Source organism: Phocoena phocoena, chromosome 6 (assembly GCF_963924675.1).
Source record: "Phocoena phocoena chromosome 6, mPhoPho1.1, whole genome shotgun sequence".
NCBI lineage: Eukaryota > Metazoa > Chordata > Mammalia > Artiodactyla > Phocoenidae > Phocoena > Phocoena phocoena.
This window is the reverse complement of record NC_089224.1, coordinates 103607028-103631714: the sequence shown is the minus strand read 5'-3', so window position 1 is coordinate 103631714 and position 24687 is coordinate 103607028. Positions and strand designations below refer to the sequence as shown.

At 38.3% G+C, this 24687-nt stretch overlaps 1 protein-coding gene across 1 annotated transcript in view; it reads left to right on the top strand.

The window, feature by feature from the left end:
* Positions 1-24226, top strand: part of STRBP (spermatid perinuclear RNA binding protein) — a 53585-nt gene extending 29359 nt beyond the window's left edge. The window contains exons 10-17 of the mRNA XM_065879454.1: positions 5057-5149; positions 5545-5744; positions 9817-9975; positions 13208-13342; positions 13546-13686; positions 16343-16466; positions 20713-20757; positions 23260-24226. Coding sequence (XP_065735526.1) covers positions 5057-5149; positions 5545-5744; positions 9817-9975; positions 13208-13342; positions 13546-13686; positions 16343-16466; positions 20713-20757; positions 23260-23336 — 974 coding nt within the window. The 3' untranslated portion in view covers positions 23337-24226. The remainder of the gene's footprint in view (positions 1-5056; positions 5150-5544; positions 5745-9816; positions 9976-13207; positions 13343-13545; positions 13687-16342; positions 16467-20712; positions 20758-23259) is intronic.
* Positions 24227-24687: the final 461 nt, after the last annotated feature.

Sequence of the window (24687 nt, the reverse complement as noted above, 5' to 3'; positions counted from 1 at the left end):
TATAGGAGAACATGGAAACCAAGAAATTGACATTTATACAATGTGTGTATAGGTTTTATGCCATTTTATCACATGTGTAGGTTTGTGCAATCAAGACACAGAACTATTTCATCACCTCAAAGATCTCGTTTATGCTACCCCTTTATAGTAACACCATTCCTCTTCCCACAGTCATCCCCAAGCCTTGGAAACCACTAACTTTTCTCCATCTCTATAATTTTGTTATTTCAAGGATTTTATGTCAATGAAGTTATCATTATCTGATCTTTTGAGATCCTCATCCCCCAACTCAGCATAATGCCCTTGTGGCCCATCCAAGTTGTTGGCATGTGTCAATAGTTTTGTTTCTTTTTGCTGTTAAGTAGGATTCTGTGGCATGAATGAGTCAGAGTTTGGTTTAACCATGCACCTATTGTAGGACATTCTGTTTGTCTCCAGTTTTGGGCTATTACAAATAAAGGTGCTGTGAACAATCTTGTGTAGGTTTTTGTGAGCAATTCACAAAAACGTAGATTTTTGTGTGTTAGATTGGCCAGCAGTTTTCCTTTGTTGTAATGTTTCATCAAGTTTTGGTTCTGAGGTTATTATGAGTTATTATGAGTTTTTGGTTCTGAGGATCTTATGAGTTGGGAAGTGTCCATCCTTCTTTTTCTGTTCCTTGGAAGAGTGTGTGTAAGATTGATGTTATTTCTTCCTTAAATGTTTGGAAGAATTTATCAGTGAAGCCATTTGGGCATGAGGTTTTCTTTAAGGAAAGGTTTTAAATTATGGATCTGATTTCCTTAATTGGCATCGAACTATCATCTTCTTAAGAGAGTTTTGGTAAATTGTGTTTTTCTAAGAATTTGTCCATTTAATCTAAATTTAAAAATAAAGTAGTTTATAAGATCCTTTTATCTTTTTATTGTCTGCAGTATTGATATCCTGTCTTATACGTTTTGTACCTCCTTTTTTTCTGATCGCTCTCACTAGAGGTTTATCAGTTTTTTTAGTCTTTAAAAAGAAATAAACTTTTGACTTTGTTGATCATCTCCTGGTATATGCTTGTATGTTATGTCATTGATTTCTGCTCTTATCCTCACTACCTTCTTTAGGTTTAATTTGCTGTTCTTCTTTAAATGTTTTGAAATAGATGAATACATTGTTGGCGTTTTTTTAAGCCTCTTACGTTATCATATGTACTATTAAGACTAAGTTCTCCTTTATGCCCAGATTTATGTGCTTTGTACTCTTTTTACATTAGCATTTTCATTATCAGTTAGTTAAAACTATTTTTTAATTTTCCTGTTATCAGTTCTTTGACATGTAAGCCATTTCGATGTCATTGCTTAATTTCCAGACAAATGAGGATTTTTTAGTTATCTCTTTTTTTAATTTTTTAAATAAATTTTTAATCTTTGGCTGCGTTGGGTCTTTGTTGCTGCACGCGGGCTTTCTAGTTGTGGTGACCAGGGGCTACTCTTTGTCACGGTGCACGGACTAATTATGGCGGTGGCTTCTCGTTGTGGAGCAAGGGCTCTAGGTGCACAGGCTTCAGTAGTTGTGGCACTCAGGCTCAGTAGTTGTGGCTTGTGGGCTCTAGAGCGCAGGCTCAGTAGTTGTGGCTCACAGGCTTCGTTGCTCCATGGCATGTGGGAATCTTCCCGGACCAGGGCTCGAACCCATGTCCCCTGCGTTGGCAGGCAGATTCTTAACCACTGCGCCACCAGGGAAGTCCGTTATCTCCTTATATTTGAGCTTATTTATTCTACTGTGATCTGAGAACATGCTTTGTGTGATTTTTTTTCCTTTGGTAGTTCTTGAAAGTTCATTTATGGCTCAGCACATGGTCAGTTTTTATAAATGATTCATACTTTGAAAAGTATGTATATTCTGTAGTTGGTAGAGCCAGAATATTCTTTACATGTCAGGTTGCGTTTGTTCATTGTGTTGTTCAAATCTTATATACCTGTATACACACACACACACATACATACATACATACATACATACATACATACATACATATTGTTTTAACTTGTTCTCTTAATTACTGAGAGAGGTATGCCAATTCCCCTCTATTGTGGATCGTCTGTTTCCCTTTGCAGGTCTGTCAGTTTTTAATTTCTACAATTTTGGCTCTTTTATAGTTTCAGATTTTCTGCCACAAATTCTTCTTGATTTTTTATTTTCATTTTGAGCATCCTAATCATTCTTTTTAATAAAGTTTGTTTCTGAAAGAATGCTTCATCATCTGGGTCTCTTTGGGATCTGTTTCTGTTTTCTGCTGCTTCTCGTGATTTTTTGATCACAGTATCTTGTCTTCTCATGTACCTGTGTTTTGTTTTTGTTTTGAGTGATGGAGACTTAAATTTAAAAATTTTGGAGGGAATTAAAGCTTAGAGTAATGATATAGTGCTCCAGGGAGGATTTATATTTGTTTCTGGGAGATGACTAGTGGAATTGGCAATCTGGATCATATTAATGCAATCAGGGATTAAGGTGATTTGAAGGTGGGCTTCAGTCCTTCTGAGATCCAGACTATTTCTACTTCATTTACTTCTAGCATGTGGCATTGCAGAGACCCAACCCACAGCGTGGGGAATTCACCAGGCCTTCCCCTTTTGGAGGTCCGTAAAGTCCAGTTTTTGACCCCTGAGACCTGGGGTGCCTGAGGTGCTCTGTTCAGTTCTTAGTGGCTTCTTCTGGATGTGGAAGATACCCCCAGGGGAAGTGTGGCCCCCAGAGCAGGGTTTCCTTTGTCTCTCGGATCTTGACTCTATAATTCTTTGTTGCCCAGGAACAGACATTTGGTCCATCTTTTCTGGTTGCTCTCATCTATTTCAGTTGACTTACCTTCTCGTACTAGAAGTGGAACTTGTGTATTTTGCAGAAGCTCCTCTGGTGACTTAGTGGCAGCTAAGGTTGAGAGCTCCTGCTGCTGCTCATCTTCTCCTGTCCCGTCCTCGTCGTGCACTCCAACCACTCAGGCCTGTATGCTGTTTCTTAGCATGTTCCTGCCTTAAGACCTTTGTACTTGATGTTCTCTCTTCCTGGGGCTCTTTCCCCCACATAGCTGCATAGCTTACTCTTTTACTTTCGTTAGATCTTCATCAGAAAGCTACCTTATCTATAAGTGATACCTTTCTGACGGGCATCACATGTAAAAAAAATAGCAACACATCCTCCTCCTTAAGCCTCTTATTTTTCTCCATTGTGCTCGGGACCATATGACATGTTGGGCTTAGTCTCCACCACCAGATGCAAACTCTTTAAGAACAGGGACGTTGTTTTGTTCTCTGTTAGCTGTCCAGCACCTAAAATTGTCCTGAACATAGAAAAACTGTTAATATTTGTTGCTGGATGAATACATGAATAAAATTGTAATGAGGATGATGAAAGGACAGGCTTCATAGGGTGCTTGTGAGGCTTAAATAAATTAATTCATATAAGGTATTAAGAACAGTGCCAGGCATATGGTAAGCCTTCACCTATTGTTTTTAAAAATTGTTGCCTCTGAAATGGTCACTTCTTATTTCTAGATACTGTAGATGTTGAAAACAACTTGCTTTTTGTAACACAAGCCCATCCCCCCCCACCCCGCCGCTCCCCCCCATTACTATTATGATTAGCTCCAGATTTTACAGCCCTTGTCCAAGGGCAGGGATGGTAGAATGAAGCTTAATCCATGCAGCTCTATTCATGTAGCTGGAGGATTTAGAGAATAGATCCATACGTCTAAGCCAGCTGGTGAATTCCAGGCAATCAGGGAGCAGCTTTTAATGTAACTTAATGAGTGGGAGAGTGATTGAATAGATGTTGTTCCTTTTTAACTTTATCTCTTAAAGACTGCATTCTGGGAGACTGGCAAACCCACAGTTTTATGTAATGCAAATGAAATACACTACTAAGCAGATATAAGCAGATATTGCCTTCTGTTGAAGAGAGCACATCAAGATTGATTGACCTGAGTGGTAAGTATTGACTCAAGCAAATGCTGAAGTCAGTGTTTACCCCAAGGGACAATAAATCTTGATGATCAGAGAATATGTAGTTAATCTCAGTGTTATTACAAGGTTTCACTAAGAAGTATCTGGAAATCTTATGGCATGAATCTTTTGAGCATAACTTTCCTTTAGGAAAAACCCAACAACTGACTTCTACGTTGAAAACACAGAGTTCTTTAAAGTAGTACTTGGACAGGTTGATGAGCTTTTCTCTGATTGTTTTTATCTTGGATAGCAAAGCTCCTGCCTTATGTCTTGATGGCATTATTAACTAGCTGCTTTATCTAAGAAATTGAGTAATATTAGTTCAGTTAGTTTTTGTTCCATACCCATTATGTTGTTTCTGAGTCTTATGTTAGATAGTTTATAAGATACAGACAAGGAGAAAATATCTTTGACCTTCATGGAACACTAAGGAAACACAAGGTCTCTGTATATGAAATAGGCAATGACACAAGACTACGTATGACACTTTATATTTCTGATACCATAGAAACTCTTCTAAAAAGTTGAGATGAGAGGGAAACTGAAGAAAACTTCATGGGGAAGATGAACTGTAAATAAAATCTTGAATAGAAATTCGAACAGGCAGACAGAAGAATATGTCATAGTATGAGAAATAATCAGATTTCCGTAAGCATAATATTTAACATGTGGACTTTAAAAATTAATAGTATAATAAATGTGAACTTATAGAAATATTTGAAGAGACATAAGTGAAAATAAATCTTACTGCCACAGATAACCACCTTTAACATTTTGATACATCTCTTTCCAGACTTTTTTCTGTTTATGCATATACAGATGTGAATATTATGCATAGATATTTGTATGTGTATATGTGAATAAATGGGAAAATAAATATTTATAAAAAGGGATAATATTGTTTCATAAAGATTCACTTAAACCTTTTTGCTATTACAAGATTATAAATATTTAATTTATCAGTGAAAGGGTCTTATGGTCCTTGTGATTCCTAAGATTTTTCCTTCCTGAACATATTAGGTACATTTGGTAGAGTAAGTAGAATCATTGTTTTGACTGATAATGAATCTCTTGTAATTGTTTAGGTGCTGGGTCTTCAGCTCTGAAGAGGCCATTTGAAGACGGATTAGGGGATGATAAAGATCCCAATAAGAAGATGAAACGAAACTTAAGGAAAAGTGTGTAAAATCGTTATTCTTATAGATGTTAACTAGAAAGGATTTATGTCTCAGGAAAATAAAAATTAAAAAGTGATTGATTTGATTGATTTGAATTGGAGTTTTAACAAACTGATTGAATAACTTTTGTTTCCAAGCATCATTTGCTTAAAATATACTGACAAACTAAAATGAATGTATAGCTATGGTAATGCATATTACTTTTACAATGATGTTACCGTAATTATTTAAGCAGTAGTTTTAGAATTACTTACGAAGTGAAGTTAATTTATATGTGCGTTTTGAAATTCTTTTTTAAAATCTGAATTTATAGTGGTCACTAGGAACCTACAGAAACATAGATTAAAGCAAAATGGTTTTGCTTTAATCTGATCTTATTCCTCTTTCTCTTACAGTTCTGGATAGCAAAGCAATAGACCTTATGAATGCACTAATGAGGCTAAATCAGATCAGGCCTGGGCTTCAATATAAGCTCTTATCTCAGTCTGGCCCTGTCCATGCCCCGGTCTTCACAATGTCTGTAGATGTGGATGGTACAACATATGAAGCCTCAGGACCATCCAAGAAAACAGCAAAACTTCACGTAGCAGTGAAGGTACAGTATTTCTTTTACTCAACAGTGCTTTGTTATTTTATGTGGTAAATAAGGTGCTTGTTTATCTATAGTAAATTAACAGAATTTTTCAAGATTTTAATGACAGTGACATACAGTCTTTTGTCACCTCTGGATCACAAAACTGTTCTTTTTTTGGTTATAAAATGTGTTGATCATATAAAATTTGCAAAACACAAAAAAGTAAAAGAATAAAAACTGTTGGTTGCTTATCTCTGAGACAGTTCATTAATATTTGTATATAGTATATACTTCCAGTCCTTTTCTGTTTCTTTGTTTTAGGTTGAGCTCACAGTGTATATGTAGTTTTATGCTCTGATTTTTTTTTTCATTTCACATGTCATCAGTGTTTTTCTATGTTATTAAAATCTTCATAAATAATTTTAAATGGCTGTATGATTAACATGATATAGATGTACTATTGTTTGTTTAAACATTCCCCTATCATTGGATATTTTGCTGTTTGCAGATTTTTTCTGTCATAAATAAATTTAATGTGTTTTTTTTTTGCATGTGGTGCCTTTTCTGTATTTCAGAATATTTCCATAGAGAATAAGGTCCACGATTGAACCAGTCAATTATGCATATAGGTTTATAGAAAATTCTTAAATATTGGAATCTCTCCATGACTGCATTTGACCTCTTGCACACAAATGCGAAAATGTCAAAGATCAAGTAGATGGAAGATCACTTTTCACTAAAGAAAAGTTCTGTTATGTTACAGTATGACATAAGATGTAATTGGTCTGTTTTCATAGTCATTCCAGTTTGCAAGTATTATTAATGTAGATGCAAACATTATCCTAGATGCTAAGGATACAGCAATGATCAAAATAAAGTCCTTGCCCTCCTGGAGCTTGCATTCTAGTGAGGATAGAATGGGGAGAAAGACAGCGTGATATACAAATGGGTCAATTATTTGTCAGGTAGTAATAAGCACAATGCAGAAAAATAATAGCTAAGGTGTAAAATTATAGAACAATATGTTATGTTGTTTACAAAAGGGGTACTTTTTAAGTATGTTGAAATAGTATGAGTTTAAAATGAGGCAGAAAAAGAAAACTAAGAATGAGGGAAAAAGTGAATTTAGGAATAAGGCTAAAAATACAGTTTAATAACTTAGCTGTAAAGTATGCTGAGAATGAGTCACAAATTTGGATCTAAGTTCTCTAGCATCTGACCCAGAAAGCTTTTGAAATATCAATATCAATTCACTGTCTATGACATAAGAACAGAAGGAGGAGTGTGGCTGCCTAGCAGCACGTACCCTAAAATGATGAAGATTAGTGGCCAGTCTTCCCTTTCCTCCTCTAGTCCTTTTTCCTGACTGTCCCTCACAAAGGACACCTTTAAGGACATAACCAGCCATATTCCATGAAAAGAATCTTAATCATTGTGGGGGAAAGATCGGCTGAAGGGGACAAGGGGTAAAGCCCCTCTGCAGAGGTTCCGGAGCCATCAGCTCTCTACTGTGCGGAAGCCGCGAGTATGACTTTCTCCTGAGTGGAGAGCCATGGGGTAGGGTGTGCTGCATGTTTCCACTCTTGGCCCCTTGTCTTTGAGGGTATCAACTTTCTCAGTCTCAACCCCTCTCCAGGAGAAAACAGGCATGGTTACCCTGGATTTTCCAGTCACCTTGTTTCCAAGAATCATTTTGTGATTTTTCAGCTCAATTGATGTGTTTATTAGGCTTGATTTGTTTGCCAGGCATTTGAAACTCACTTTTCTTTGGTATACCCGTTTTTTTGGCCTTAATATATGTTTTTTTAACTTTTTATTATGAGAATTTTCAAACACGAAGTAAAATAATGCAGTACACATCCATGTGCCCATTATAGAACTTCATCAATTGTCATCATTTTGCTAACCTTGCAGAAACAAGTGTTAATTATAATCAGAGATAAAACAGGGTTCAAACTTAGTGGACAAGAGTAAAATATACTTTTTTACCAACAGTCAGATGGTGAAGGTGGGCAGAAACATTGCATGGTGCAGCATGCTAAAGTACATAGAGGGTTATGGTCCTTAATAGGAGGATGCATCTTGCATGAGAGGAGGTGGGACATATTTTATAGGCCCCTCTTCATGCTGCAGGAAGAATCATGGCCTTAATATTGATTCCAAACAAACTGGTTCTATAGGTCCAAAAACTCCATACTTTTTTCTTTCTACTTCTGTAGCATATGTTAGTTAATAATCTTAGAATATGTGTTCATAGAAAAATAATTTGAAAATTTTTTGTTAGTTGTGCTGTATTGCAAGTACACTTCTAATATCCTTTGAGATTATCCATCAGTTATATAAAATATTTGTAAATGTATTGAAATATGTTGCTACAAAAACAATAAATGAATCTGATATGTGTGGAAAGGGCAGAGAGAAGTGGTGTTAAATAATTCACATTAGACTTTTAACAGTCTGTATTAAGTTGGGAAACTGTGTCTTTAGTTTTTTTTGGAGTAAACAAATCAAATTTCTTTGGGACTCTTGGCTTTTGACTTGCAGCCTGTGTTAGCCTGGTGTTAACTCCAGACCGATAACTATTCCTTCTGAGACGCGATTTCTTAGGGAGAGCATATTTGCAGGACTCAGGCAGTGGAGAAGGTGTTTTCTTTATAAATATTGACAAGGGTATAGGCAAACGATGTTAGTGTATTTAGTGCGAAGTCCTACCTGAGTACTCTTAGAACTTACGATGTTACAGAAGTACTCTTGGCCTTACTCCCAATGAATATAAGGAATTTATTTACGATTTGAAATGTTCAACAGAATGTCAGGTCCTCCATATGAATTGGGTGAATTAATTTCAAGTTCTCTAGGTACAGAAGTCTACTTCTGCCCATTTTTTGTTTAGAGTAATATTTTATTTATATTGGCAGAATCCTTTGTACAGAATGCCATTGTTTATAAAGGCTAGACTGTTTGGCTACTCATTTGTGTGGCAGCCATAACAGTTTTTTGAGACACCTATTGGGTATAGTTGGGATTATAAAGAAATATGCTGTTGCTTTTACACTCCAGCAACTTTAAACATTAGTCAAAAGCTAAAACAAATATAGGGATCTTTAGGCACCTAGTTCTGGTACAGACCTTTAAGTCAGTAACTGACAATGCAATGTCAACCAGTTTGATAGAGGCTTATAAAAATGCTAGTGCACATATTCTTCTGCAAACATCTAAAAAGCAGTTTAACCTGGAAGGAGATATTAAAAGGTGTACAAAACACACACACACACACACTGTTCTGAAAACTGTATTTTAAAAAAGATGAGAAATGCCAGGCATGAGTAGAAATATAAGAAGAGTGAACATTGGGGGAAGCCATAATGTAACCGGGCCTTGAGAGGCCGGGGTGGAGATACAAACCTAAACTTGTTCCTGGTTCACTTAGTGGTAGAGAATAAACCTAGAGACTGAATCTTTTCTTTCAAGTCTCGATTATGGTTTTAAGTGGAGAGCCAAAGGGATGGATAGTAGAAAGCTTCAGATGTAATTTTGTAATTAACAGGCATATTGGCTCCAAGGTAAAGAAAACTCCTTGATTTCCCTTCTGTGCTAATTTCCCCTATTGGATTGAGTCATAGAACTTAGAGGTCAATTAATCAGTCTTCCTGTTTTGCAAATTGGAAAACTGAGGACCAGAGGAGAAATAAAGAGTTAGAACATCAGGTGTTTTCCTTTCTAGCCTAGTGTACTTTTCATAGTGTGCGATTTTACTTTCCCCCTCACCTCACTGGTTGAACTTGGCTATTCTGTTTCTCTACCTCTCATCTCCAAATTAAATGAACCCAGGGTAGCCTCAGGTTTGCATTTCTGTTTTCCGTTATTTAAACCTAATTACTCTGAGGAGGTTTCCCCCATTTTCCACGGTGACACTCTGGTAGGTAAAACTTTTCTAACCAAGGATTTATAGATTTAGCACCATCTTTCTCTTTCTGCAAGGTGTTTCACGGTTTCAAATGTTGTGGGTTTGAAACTGTTGTTCTCAATATTTCATCTGTTCTCTCTGGTGTCTGGTGTTTAAATAAACTGAATCTTGATGTAATTTGTACAGGTGCTGCAGGCAATGGGATACCCAACGGGCTTTGATGCAGATACTGAATGTATGAGTTCCGATGAAAAGTCAGATAATGAAGGCAAAAATGAAACAGTGTCTTCAAACTCAAGCAATAATACTGGAAATTCTACAACTGAAACCTCCAGTACCTTAGAGGTATACTTATATATTTTTTTCCTTGGAAAAAAAGTAATGTATGTTCATTGTCAAAAATTTGAGAGGTATGGAGAAGTATAAATGAGACAATCAAAAGCATATACAAGTGTATGTATTCCAGAGGCAGCCATTATTAATATTTTGCTTTATATCCAACCTTTTTTCTATGTGTATTTTTTATGAAGGCAATCATATTTTCATATAGTTTTACATCTTGTTTTTTCACTTAACTCTAAAAATCACTGTATACATAACTGTATACTGTACAACACATGGATGTATCCTAATTTGACTAGCATTTCTCCTTTGCTGGCCATGGGAGTTGCTTCCAGCATTTCACAATCATCATGTATCAGGAATGTCAACAATAACTGAAAAGTGAAAAACAAAAAGATCTAGGGACTTCCCTGGTGGTCCAGTGGTTAGGACCCCATGCTTCCACTGCAGGGGGCCCCGGTTCCATCCCTGGTCGGGGAACTAAGATCCCACAAGCTGCTGTGCTATAAACGAATGAATGAATGAATGAATATGTGTATGCATGTATGTTTGCAAACTTAAAAAAAAATCTAATGGGGAAATTTAGGATTATTCGAAATTTGTGCTAAGCTATGGGGGTCAGTGGGGTCATCATTGAGTTGGTCCAGCCCTAAAAAAGGCGTCTGATTTAGTATGTTCCTCAGACTCTTGAGCAAGTCCTGACCTATGACGTATTGTCAGAGATAATAGAATGAGACAAAAATTCAAGTACTGAGTATACACGGCTTATTTGGGAATTCATGGGGCCCTTGCTTATTGCATTCTACATAAGAAAAATTGGCTTTAAATAACCGCAAGAGCTTACATTAAATTTAAAAAAGTGTCATTTGTAAGAATGAGTATCTGTCAAGGACCTAGTGGACTATAATTTTTTCCCCTTTTAGTACCTGCTTACTGCTAGATGCTGCGGAAATTGTGTCCAGAGCCTTAAGATGTTCTCAGGATAGAAGGGCAAAAGATACGCTCGTAATTACAATGTAATGTGATAAGCACCGTGATTGCAAAATGAATTTAATAATGTATAATCTCAAAGGAGGATGTGATTATGAAATGTACACACGTGTAAAATCAAAGAGAGTAAACTGTGAGCTTGGTTTGAGATGATGATTTTGCTATGTGGGGAAGAGGTGGAAAGAAGGCATTCTGGGCCAAGGAATAGAAGGTATAATATCTGGAGTTGTGAAAGTAAATGCTTGAGAAGTACCAGGTAGGCCTGTATGGTGGGGACTGATGGGGCTGAGGCCTGTGGAAGCCATGCCTGACTCCTCATGTGATGCTGTGGAGGATAGAAGACATGGCACCTGGCTTTAGAGAGGACCAGTCATTCATAAGTGGTTGTCACAGGCAGGCCAAGATGGTTTGCTGGCAGTGTTGTAAATAGTAAGAGAAAAAGAGCACGTTAATTATGAGGTACAGACTGTTAAGTTCAAAGGGAATTAAGAGAGCAGCGTGGGCTAAACTAATAGCAGTTATGAGAGTATGTGGAGGTTCTGGTTGTGAATCCGTCTCTGCTTTGCTTCTGTATAATGTAGTAGTGGGGAGGGGAGAAAGCTCTTATTCTTCATTAAAATAGTAATAATTGATTAGAACTGCAAATATTTTTATCTTGACTCATTTTTATAAAGTGATTTCAGATTTGGAAAGCAGGGAGTGATTACCATAGTTTCAGAAGTTACTCATTACCTTTTAAAGATGGACTCCAGAAATTTGCCTTGAAATTAAAAAGATGTAGATTATTAAAAACTCTTCAAGAAGTGGTTTATTACAAAAGACCCAGGAATGTTTATTAAAATTGTCTTTAAAAATTGTCCAATGTTTCACTTTTATAGCATCAACCACTTATTAAATCAGCGTAGAGTATGTTAAGAGAATCTTGCTGTCCATTAGGTTTACATACATGAAAATCCTATTATATGTAATAATTCATTTTTGTTCAGCATTTCTTGAGCAATTGCTGGGATAGAATTACAGACATGCTCTCTAACCTCAAAAAGTGCTCAGTCGTTGGGTCTTTCCTTTCTAAAATTATAGTTTTGTGGTGTTTTGTGGTTGGTTTTATTTTTGGTGCTAGCCTCTCTCTTTGTTTGAGCCTTCACACTCTTACGTGAATTACTTCTCTTCCTCACCTCTAGTCTTAACCTTATGTCAGTTCTTTCCACCACTGCTAGAGCAGTTTTCTAGTCTAATCGTGAATTTACCCAGATTTAAGTCTTTCAGTGGCTCCCCATTGTCCATGATAAAGTCGAAGCTCATTTGCATGACATGTGAAGTCCTTTATGATTTGGCTCCATCAAGAGTGTTTCTAATCTGGTTCTGCTTTCCTCTCCTCACTCGCTTAATACAGCCAAATGGAACTTCTTGCCATTTCCCAAACAAATGGTCTTTCTTTCTCTTGGGCCTTTGCATGGCTGTTTCTTCTGTCCAGAATGCCCTTCTCCTTCGTTTCCTCCTTCTCATGGTCTGGTACCTACCTTTTAAGGTCAGGTTTGCATGTCACTTCCAGGAAAACTATCCTGTTTGCCCTAGAAAATGATTCCTTGTACTGTGTTTCCATAATATACATGGGCTCTGTAATGTACATTGTTTTACAGTGATTAGATCAATCCCTCCTTCTGTACTCTAGCTCCTTGAGGGCCGAGAATGACTGCTTTTATTATTTTTAAATTTCTGAATTCATAGTCTGTAGCCTACTGTTTTTACTCTAGGTGCCGTTAAATCTCTTTAGAGAGACTGAGAGATGTGTAGGCACATTTTGTTTCCGTCTCCCAAATTGAGAGTTATTTCTTCCTAATCCTAAAGATGAAAAACAATGAATGCTCAGGTGTCATGTGAGTCTCAGCTGTTCTACCTACATTGTCAGTCATTTAGAGTATTGTTCTTAGATCTTGAACACCCCAGATCAGACCCTGGAGTGCCACGTGATGGCAAGGCTACACTGCTCTTGAATACTGATCTGTTGAGACAGCCTGCTTCCATGGCAGGCTGGCCAGATGACTTACTGTGATGTTTACTGCTTGTAGAATTTCTATACCTTTAAAGATATTTTACCATTTGTATACAGAAGTGATCATGCATCCTAGCCCCTGAATGCTTTAAAGTACAATTCTTGAGCCTCTTTGTCAACGGAGACGTAGTATAATTGTATTAATAAGAAATCTAATACTCTAAAATCTTACTTGATTGAACCTCCTTTTAGGTAAGAACTCAGGGCCCTATCCTCACAGCAAGTGGCAAAAATCCTGTAATGGAGCTCAATGAAAAAAGAAGAGGTCTTAAGTATGAACTCATCTCGGAGACTGGTGGAAGCCATGACAAACGCTTTGTAATGGAGGTGTGTACCTAGATACAAGCCAACCTTATTTTTCCCCTCAAAGACATAGGATATCCTCAGCTTATATGTAAAAAAGCTTTAGACTGAGTCAAATCTCATGGTACTGTTTGACTTTTGGTGTTTTCTGTGTCGTGACACATTTAAATTAAAACTATGTAGAGGAATTGCACGGGGTAATTGCAGAGTGTTGTTCTTGATTTTAGGTAGAAGTAGATGGACAGAAGTTCAGAGGTGCAGGTCCAAATAAGAAAGTGGCAAAGGCAAGTGCAGCTTTAGCTGCCCTGGAGAAGCTGTTTTCTGGACCCAATGCAGCAAATAATAAGAAAAAGAAGATTATCCCTCAGGTATGAGTTAAGCATTAAACCTTTGAAAGATATTACCAGAATTAAATTTCCTTTCCTGTCTTTGTGCCACTTCAGGTTTTTCTAAAGTTACTTCTTTTTCTTGGATTTGGCAACCCTTGCTTTGGGTTTGATCATGAATAATAGAAATATGATTAGTGGTTCTCTGTTCTGTGGTCTTTTAGGCAAATTATTAAAAAGAGACTATTAGCATTATTTGGGGGATCTAGGTCATTCTTGAAGAGGTAGAGGGTTGGGACTTTAATGAGATACTAGCATTTGTTTAGTTTAGGGAAGCTGCCAAGAGTATTTGGGGCTTACTCTCATGAGAGTCTGCAGGTGCTCTTCCATTTCCTTTCCAGTTTTGTCCTTTTGCATTATTTATTTTGGGTTTTCCTTTGAGGGCGTCACAGTAGAACTTGACCCTTTGTTGCTTCTGTTCATTACCGACATTGGAAATGTCAGAGCTGCTAAAGGCCCAGGATTGTAACAAGGGTTGCAGTAAGAAAAGATGGCCTCCTAGTTGCACGCTTTTGAATAACAGATTCTTCTATCCATTCATTTACGTATTCAAAAATATTTTCTAGACATATACCATGTGCACGATTGTGAGGGAAAAGGAGATACGTTAACTATAAGACACATTCTCTCCCTCATGGAGAATACTGGTATAATAATGTCTGAATATATTATGTGATAGGAACAAGTCAAGTAAAAATGTTTAGACTAATAGAAGGAAGCTTAGATTATTTAAGATTCTGTGTTAAATATGCATATGCAAAGTCCATTATAAGAGGTTAGAATAGCTCTCATTTTATAGATGAGGAAATGAGGCTTGAACACATTAAGATACCGCTTGTAGTAACATAGTGAATTGATGGTAAGGGTTCCCTCTGAAACCTGGTTCTTCTCCTTCCAAAGACCATTGGCATGCTCCTGTTGTGTATTATATCCACCTGAGAAATTTGTTTTGTGTTAATTTAAACTTCTTGTATTTACTATAATAAACACTGCTTATATTCTAGAATTCAAAATATAAACAAAGAAAACGAACTTTTACTGAGATGAAATACAAAGAAAGCGTTTAAATTGCAGTGGTACCCATGTAGAGAGAGGATAAGTGGATTTTCTTTTTCTAAAATCTTCCTAGAATATGTTCTAAGTTAGTGGAAGGATAATTGTTACCTTGTTTGTTTTGGTGTGTTTTTCTCATGCGTTACATCTTGTATATGGGTCAGTTAATTTTAGTGTTTAAAAAAGCCTGTGCTATGTGCAGATACTTACTAGGTAGTTAGGTTTGGTTCTAGGAGACATGAGCTTGCTTTGTGTGGAGTCACTCTGCTGCTGCCAGACTACTACTTTCTGACTACATTTGACTAAGCTGTGTTTTTTAAAAAAAAAATGCCCGCATGAAGTTCACTCATTTTTAGAAATTTTCCATACTAAAAGCTATAGAACTCACGTGTTCAATGTGCTTGACAGCCAAGAAGCAGTCTATTTTGGTTGGATTTTTTTCAGCCAAAAGGAAAAAATGGCTGTTCTCTGTGCACGATACATTCGACCTTGAAACTGTCTTCTACCCAGTTACAGAGGCTATCCTAGGATTTTTTCAGTGAGAGATAAATGTGTATATGCACTGACTATTTAAGCGGTCTGAGATGCTGTTGACTTGATTGTACAGTGCTTTTGAGGCTCTGCACCTCCTTCCCTGCAGCTTGGTTATAGCAGGGAGTATTAGCAGTTTTATGAGCTTGAGTTTTTATAGCATCTTTATATTAAAAAGTAAATATAATATGTAATTTAAAACTAGATATTTTCTTATTTCTTAAATTTTCAGTTTTGGAAAAGAATGTTCTAGCAGCCCTGTGTACCGTTACTCTTTGTCCTTATCTGTTCTACTTTTCAGAACTTTGTATCTATTTTCTCAGTTGCTCTTTCTACTCTGAAGTAAGGAAAACAAAGTGGGTATCATAATTGTCATTTTGCAATTATTGGGGAGACTCCCATAGAGATTATGTGACTTTACCAGAGTCCCATAGCATTTTAGAGTAAGAAGAGACCAGAGGTGATTCTCTCTCTCTCTCTCTCTCTCTCTCTCTCTCTCTCTCACACACACACACACACACACACACACACACACACACACAGAATTGCATGACCTTCCTGAGGTCTCAGTTACTTACATCAGGAACTGGCATCCACACCTTTGGTCTTCCTGTCTTAGTTCCTTTTTTTTTTTTTTAAACCCCACTCAGGTTCACAGCTAACTCCAGGTGGTTTGTTGTGCTATTTTTTTGTTTACTGGGGGAGAATTCAGTAAATTTTGAACCTAGGTATCAAGTGTCTGTAATTGCTTTAGTCAGGCCTAAAATGACTTTGGATGTAATTTGACTGCTGAAATTTGTGTGCAGAAAACGAACTCTTTCTGGGTAACCCTCAAGTGAAAGGAAGAGTTTATTTGCATACTTCTGTGTGCCAGCTCTTCTCCAGAACAACTCTGTAAGATGTCATTTTCATTTTACAGATTGTAAACTGAAGGTTCAAGGTCATAGACGACTAATCTCATGTACAGGCGCAAGTTTCTCATAGAGGTTATACATTACAAAGTTGATGAGATGATCTTATTTCTCTCAGTAATGAAATGTGTTATTTTTAACAGGCAAAGGGTGTTGTGAATACAGCTGTGTCCGCAGCAGTCCAAGCCGTTCGGGGCAGAGGAAGAGGAACTCTAACAAGGGGAGCTTTTGTTGGGGCCACAGCTGCTCCTGGCTACATAGCTCCAGGTACAGTGCACCCTGTGAGACATCTGCCTCCTTTTCTGGGCCAGAGTTCCAAGAACAGCCTCTCCTTTATTTTCCAGGGTTATACAGGGTTTCTGGAAACATAATATGGGTATAGGATGGGTGTGCACCGAATTTCAAAAGAAGAGAATCTACAGAATGTTACAGGTTTTCTCCTGGAATCTGCTGAGTGACTAGAGGCTTTCTGGAGGGAGGTGACAGATGAGGAGTATTGCGCTTGGTTGAGGGGACATATTTTGACAATGAGATATGAGCTCAAAGATATTCCACAGATGGGGAGTTTGGATACCTGAGCAGAGTGTATTCGGTGGGGACATAGATGACAGATTGGGTATCACAGGTGAGAAAAATGGCTGGTAAGAGCTACTTGATTGGGGTGAAGCCTGGCGATGTTAGCATTTCTTTAACTCTATGTTGGGGAGCCATCAGGGGCTAAAGAAGTACAAAAAGAGGAAAGGGGGAACTTACTTATCTAGAGCTGAGTATACACTAGATACTTTCATATAAATGATTTCACTTAATTGTTTTTAATCTTCACAGTGTTTCCTCAAGTAGAAATATTTTCCATTTTTCTGGGTGAGGAAACTAAGTTTTAGGGAGGTAAGGCAACTAGCTCAGTGTGAGACATCTTGTAAACAGCAGAGCAAAGATTTGAATGTAGGTGTTTCTAATTCCAAAGTTTATATTCTTTCCATTTCACCACATGGCTTGAGGAAGATGGGAAAAGATGCCCTCTGCTTGCCTTCTGTTCTGATCCTTGTATCATCTTAGCAGTAGCTGTACCTCTGTCTCATTAAAATCAAATTCTCTGTAATATTGCAAGTATGGAACTTTGAACTTGACAACTAAACCACTAGTAGTTGTTGATCAAGATGAAATGGTCATAAAGATTGGGTCTTATCCTGTCATTATTTTTTTGCATAACACTCTTAAGAAGTTCACTTAGGTTGTGGTTTTTTTTTTTTTTTTTCCTAAGAAAGACTTAGAATAGGCTTTTTGGGAAGTTCTGTGGATGATGTGGCTTTGGAATTAAGCCTCTAGAAGTTGATCCCAGTAGGGGCATAGCTCAAAGATGTGTCATATAAACAATGTGTACTCTTATTCAAATATTGTGTGCCTGCTTTGACACACAGCAGACATGGATTTTGTTCTCCTGCAGTGTTTGGTCTAAAGGTGAGACATACTAATGGAACACTCACGACTGACTGAGTTGCTGTGATGAAGGAGAGGGGCACGATGCTGTGAGGGAACGTGACAGGAAACCTGGTCTAGTCTGTCGGGGACTCGAAGGTTTCCCTGAAGATGTGACACTTGAACTGAGCTTTGAAGAATGAGTAGGGGTTAACTCAGAGAAGATTGGGACAGAAGAACACCTCACACAGAGGGAATAGCACATCAGCACCCTATGGTGCTGGTAGGAGGGAACTTGGCTCATTTGAAGAATTAGGAGGAGGCCAACATGTCTGTAGTGTGGAGAGCACTGTGTGTGGGTGAAGGGGGAGGGGGTGGGGGGAATTTGAGCTAAAGTGGGTGCTCAGTCCCGTCCTGGAGGCTGTGGTTTGGATTTTGGTCTTAGCACCTAAGTACGGGGGACGTCCTGAAGGGTTCTAAGAGGAGTAAGGAGATAAGACTTTCAGACTTTATTTGTAGCATGAAGAATGGCTTGTAAGGATAGAAGTCGGCATGCCAAGACAAAGTAGAAGGTTTTTGTAAGCTCAGAGACTAGACTAGAGGCCGTGGAGGGATCTCCAGGGGGTGTAGGGAAGTAGATGGGGGTCAAGAAGTGAGCAGATGGAAGAACTTCAGAAGCAGAATTGATGGATTGAATGTGGAGAACGAAACAGAGTGAGGTTTCAGGTCCCTCCCAGGATCTTATGCTGGAGGAAGTAGATTGGATGGTGGCACCATTGAAGGAGACAGAGAGCACTGGAGCACTGAAAGACAGTGTAAGAGGGTGGTTACAGTTTGGTATTTTTTGTGTGTCCAAAATTAAGACATTTTTCTGTGCATCTCACTATTTCTATGGAAATTTATTTATTTTTGCCTCATTTAATGTCTTATTTAAAGGAAGCAGCTTTCATTAAACAGTAGTAGGCAGGTTACTGAGGTGAACTCTCTTGCCTTTGGTGACGTGCTCGTCCAGTTTTGTCCAGCTGCTGGGCCATGGGACGTTTTCCTCACGCCCGAGGGGTCAGCAGCCATCAGCTAGTGGCAGTGATTGTGAGAGGAATCCTGCTGTCTGCCTCTCTGCTCTGTAGTAGCTTCTCTTACATCATTGCACTGACCTCTGTGAAAGGCCTGTCTTCTGAAGCTTTTAGAAAGGAAGTTCTTTTATAGCCTAGAGAAGATTCAGATTAGGTCAGTTTGGATTATGAATAGGTTATATGCCATTTGCAGAGTGTATTTTGTGCAACAGGGAGTGTAGTAAGTATTTTTACACATGTTATTTAATTACCTTCATCTGCCATCAGTTTCTGCAGAAGACTGAGGCTCAGGGAGGTTAAATAGCAGGTGCGATTCAGAGTCACCTTAGTGAGGCGTGAAGTCAGGATTAGAACCCCAGTGGCCTCATTAGTGGCCGGCTTAGTTGTTATAGTTTCATCTCTTTAAGGAGGTTTTAGTAAAACGTTTGAAACTGTAGCCTTAGCCAACCAGCTACCTTTTCCTGGAATAGATTTGATATACAGCCTTCTTTTTTAAGCATTAATCTTTTTTTTCTTTTTTTTTGGCTTCTGATACTTTTCCTACTGTATATTTCCTACTGCTTATTTCAGCTGCCTTGTGTCCTCTTGAAATATATGATTTAGTGAGCACTAAAGACTAAGTTGTACAACCCGCAGTTTTATATGACTTAAGTATAGACTAAAAAGTGAAAAACTTTATCTCTAAGAAAATGTTTCAGTTAGTCCCCAAAAGCAATTTACTTATTCAACATATATTTGAATGTTTTATCTCAAACAAGAGATTTAGATCTGAGTATTCAAAGATGACCAACACTTAGCGTCTGCCCCTGTGAATGCTCGGGGTCACATGGGGTAGGAACAGACACTTGAGAAAGTACCGTGTAATATGATGCAAGCTGTGACGTGGGGTGGGCAAAGTGAACAGCAAGCCTGGGGGACTTTACAGAGGAGGTGATAGATACCTAAAGGATGAGTTGCAGTTGGTCAGCTAGAGAAGAAGAAGAAAAAAAAATCATTCTAGCAGCAGAAATGATTATAGAAAAAGGGGCTATAAAGTAAAAAAGCTTGATTTGTTTTGGGTACAATGTGAAGGGCCCATGTAGATTTTGTGCCCTTGTTCTATTTTAGAAACCAGTTTTTCCTAGAGATTTACCCAAGTGATTTAGTATTTATATGTTTTAAAGTCATTTTACTGAAAGATTAAAGATTGTCATTTCTATTAATGTAGTATTTCTAATCCCTTTAAAACTATAAAGTAGCTTGGAGGGTTTCCCATTTTATAGATGAAAGTGGCAACTCAGAGGTTACATATCTAAGGACATATAAGAAACTAGTGCCAGAACTAAATGGTTCAAAAACTTTTGTGTTCTTTGTACTTTATTGATAATATGAGCCTTCTTCATAGGCACCAGATGCTAATGGCAATTTTAACAACATTTACTGAGAGACCCTGTGCTGGGGCCCAGAATTCGGATTTCAACAAGACATGGACCTTGCCCTCGAGCCCACAGCCTGATCTGTGCGCCCTCTTCAGTGGCAGTTGAGGCTTTAGCCTGCTCTGTCACTGCTTTCTGAAAAAAAGACTTGGAAATTCCTATTTTCCAACTGTGAGAAATTGGTAACTTGAGTGGTTCTAAGTATTCTTTTGTTGAACAAAAATGTGTGAGTGGTTACTATATGCCAGACATTCTGCTAGGTTCAAGTGTTGCAAAGATGTATAAGACTTGAGTCTCTGCCATTCTAGGGGGGAACACAGACAAAGGGTTGATAATTATAATACAATGTGGTAAGTGTAGTGAGAAAGAAACAGGATATTCTGGTAGGTGAGGAGAGCTTGGCAGGCCGTAGTAAAAAGCTTCCACTCTACATAGGCATGGAGGAATCTCGGTGGACTCGGGCCATTCTGGGAAGGGTTCTGGTTGAGCCAGCACCTGGAAGGAGCCCTTGGGGCCCAAGGCGCCGGGCCGGGTGGTCGTTGTGAATCGGGCCGGCGCTGACTCTGCCCTTTTTCCTGGACTGATGTGCTTTCTCCTTCTTTGCACCAGGCTATGGAACACCATATGGTTACAGCACAGCTGCCCCTGCCTATGGTATGTACACCGTCTTACTGATTTCTCCTCTTAAGCCACTCTGCACAGCAATCCAAAGCGCAGTTTGTATCTAGGGTTTCTTTAAATGAATTGGAGGATCTCAGACCTACTTATTCTAGTGACCCAACTTAAATTCCCGTTGAAAATGCCACAACCTTGTGGTTCTTGGTTTGGTTGGAGTTGCTCTTCTCTCTGCTTTGCCTGATTGAAGGACTGCTTGTTCTAATTGCCTGTTTCTGACCATATTGAAATTAAATATTTTAAGTAGTTCTTCTTACAGCCAACTTATACTCCATTCAAAGGCTACTGAAGGGCCATACTCAGCTTCTAGCTTGGCTGCCTGCCAGTTATAGAGCTACATTTAAGTTTCTGGTTTGTGAACTCTAGGTGATTTGAGTTAGAGATAGGAAGTGCTCACTTCAAATTCATAGCTGTCATCCCTTTTCATGAATTTTTCCGTAGAGGTGGAGTGAACAGGTCCTAGAGGGTGATGAGGGGGTATCTGCAGCAGTTACTGAAGTGCTTACTGCAGAAGGTCTGTGTAGTACAGTGAGAAAATCATAGGAATAGCTCCTCTCCCTCCAAAAATAAAGAACAAAGGCAGATGCGGAAATGAACCTCAGTGGCCCTTTGGATAACTTTTGAATGAGGTTTATGTGGCAATGGAGGCAGTAGGTTTGGAGTCAGTGATATGCTCTCTTAGGCATTTTTCCTAACTCGGGTGCTATGTGGTATAGAGTTGGCCATCTATAGGATGTTTGTCGTTGAGAGAAAAAAGAGCGCGAGTGTGTGTGCACACATGTGAGAGAATGCATGTGAGTGTAAGAGTGGGCGGGTGCACACGTGTGTGTGCAGCAGTGCGACCCCAGGCTGGGTGTGTGTGCACACAGAAGAGAAGGACCTGGACTGTGTTGCTACTTGTGGCGTTAGTCCTCCACACGAGCCTCAGACCTTTCATTATGCTTTTTCTCTTCATGCATCAGCTTTCCCATTTTTGTTTGGATGAAAATTATGGGTCTTTAAGACACTGCTAAACTGAAGCTTCATCTGATTTCCTAGCTGTAGAAATAAGTAGAAAGTGAACAATTTGACCGCTTTCCCCATTAAGATAGATAATTTACATCCTGGAAAGATGTGGAGAAGCTGGAAGGCTCAGACGTTTGGGGTGAGTTTCCTCTAAGGCTGAGAGCAGAGTCTGGAGTTTCTTCCTTAACTGAATGTCTCCACTGACACATTCAGGATTGGCTAGGGCCTCCCCGTCCAAGAATATGCTGTCACTTGGAGTTCCTTCTGAATTCAAGTTCTCTAGCTCCTTTTGATTTGGCAATTTGCTTTTACCATTCAGCCAACTTCTGGATACCCTGACCACCTCGTCCTTCCTGTGAATTAGGTCTGGTCAGTTAATCCAAATACATTTGACTCACTAGACTCATGTCCTGTGTGAGAGCCAAAGCGTCTGCCTCCCGGGGCAGGGCCTGAAGCCCGTGTCTTTCTTTTAGACATAGTAAGTCCCATGTTCTTTAGTACAGGTTTGCTAGAGCTTAATTTTTTTCTTTAAAACATTTGTATATCTAGGCTCTAAGGCACATTCACGTTTTTCCTGTCTTTTTAGTTTTTCTCTCTTGTTCTTCCCTCTCTAACATTATGCTCTCACCCCGCGGCCTCTGAGCCCCCCTTCAGAAGGCTCCCATGCGCCATATAACTGACTTCCAAAGCTGGTGAAATGTAATGCCCCCATTTTTCACATAAAAGATTTGGTTTTTAAATGTTACTGTGATGCCAACCTACTAAAACGATGCTTTATTTTGGCTGTAAGGTAAATATGTCTTTTGGCCTTTGTAAAGCTGTTGCATGTGGGGTAATTTCCCTCTGATCATCTGGTGCTCTCGAATACCTGCTGTTGCTGCTTTGTGATTTCTCCATAGCTTAAATATTAGAATAGAAATAAGGATCAGATTTCAAATCATGCTTGAGTATGCAGAAGTTTGTGAGGCCACAAGAACTCATTAATTACAAAATTAAGCAAGTAATTAATCTTTCCAGATTTGCCATGCCAATATTGGCAGTAGCCGTAAGGTAAACACCTGGTCACAACTCCAGTTGGAACTGTCTTTCTGGGGATCTGAGGCCTGCACAGAAAGCTGTGCTGTGAATCTTGACCGTCCCTGTTTCTCCTGTAACATGTGATGTGCCAAATTGAGAGTCACTTCAGAATATTAATCAATAGCATTGCTTTTGAGCTTTATAATTCATGACAGTTCACTCAGATGAAATCCCTTTTTGAATATCCTTCTTCCTATGATGTAGCCATCTTAATTTTGAGTGGAAAATATTAAGAGTAACTTCAAAGTTTGTGGGCCTCTTCCATAACGGTACATGTTGACTGACTAATCTGGAAAAGGTTAATGATAATTACTGTAAGATTCTTTTTTTTTTTTAACCTGAAATTTTTATTGGATTATTAAACTTATTTGGAGTCCTCTCCGTTTCTTTTCTCTGTAGGTTTACCCAAGAGAATGGTTCTGTTACCCGTTATGAAATTCCCAACATATCCTGTTCCCCACTACTCATTCTTTTAGCAAATGACAGAAGCTAATTCCTATTGAACAATATAGTACATACAGAATGTTAGAGAAAAAGCCTTTTTATCCTGCTTTCTTTGAACACATACTTGATCAAAATTATTTGTAAAGAACATCTTTCCTACTTTTTGATTTTAACAAACGCAAATTTAGTTCTCTAAAACTTGAAAACAAACAAACAAAAAGAAACTAGTTCTGTGAAACGGTACCTCATTTCCGGAAAATAACTTATACCAGCCCTTCTGTTCTAGGGAAATAAGTCTAGCAGTTCAAAGTTTAAGTTTTAAGAGGAGTATCAGATTATGTAAAATTAAATTCGTGAAGGATGTATAGAGTCTCAAACACTGATCACAAATAAACTGCTTTGTTGTAACACAGAGTACTGCCTGGTTCCTGATGCAGTCACTGATGCTTAGCTGATTGATATGTATTTGCCCCAGGGCACGTTAATTCGGGCTGTAGTTATTTTTTTTAATACAATAGAGACTTTTCATTTAAACTTTAACTTTGTAAATATTGAAGTGTGTAATTAAAGCCAATAAAATATGGGTTTGAATATTGTTTTAGCTTATTATTTTTGATATGTTTTGGTATCAAATTATAAAGAATTGAAAACTAATAATAACTTAGCCCTAGAAACCCATTCATTTGTAACCAAACTGATAAAACAAAGCAAAGGCGATTGTTAGTTTGAGCCACAGTCCATTTACTTTGTAAGCCCTTTGTACTCCTGCTGTGCGAGGGCATCCCCATGATAAAGGTTTACTCTGTTATCTGAGCATTGCTTATTAAAATGATGGCACTACCCAGAGATGGGGAAGGAGGAATGTGATTATTTTAGTTTCCGAATTTCCAAGTTTTAAAAAATAATAAATTAACTGATCAATCACCCTCTCTTGTTCTTGTGGCCTTCTTCACTCTGTAAGACACTGTGTTCACTCCCTGGCTTTTTTCATGCAGAGAGAAGATTAGCGATTTTTCTGGGATTCTTTGAAGGGTCTCTTATCCTCTTCAATTACACCAGAATCTAAAGCAGCAACAGGGTCCCCATAAAAACTTGCTCTTCGATTGTCCCAGTTCTTGTTGAGTGCTGCTGTGAAAAGTGACAGGTTTCAGCCATGGGTCAGCATTTATTTTTTAAGACACCTGATTAAGCTGGTGAAAAATGATCAGTTGGTAACATTGTGTTGTTCTGTAAAGGGTGCAGACCTAAGTCTTCCACTTGCATTCTCACCTTGTTTGGAAGCCTATGATGTTACTAGAAGGTAATGGTTTTATTAAGGTACTCACCCCCATGAAGGCAAGAGTGTGGTCCCATGTTGATATTTACAAGTTGCTGTGTCTTAAA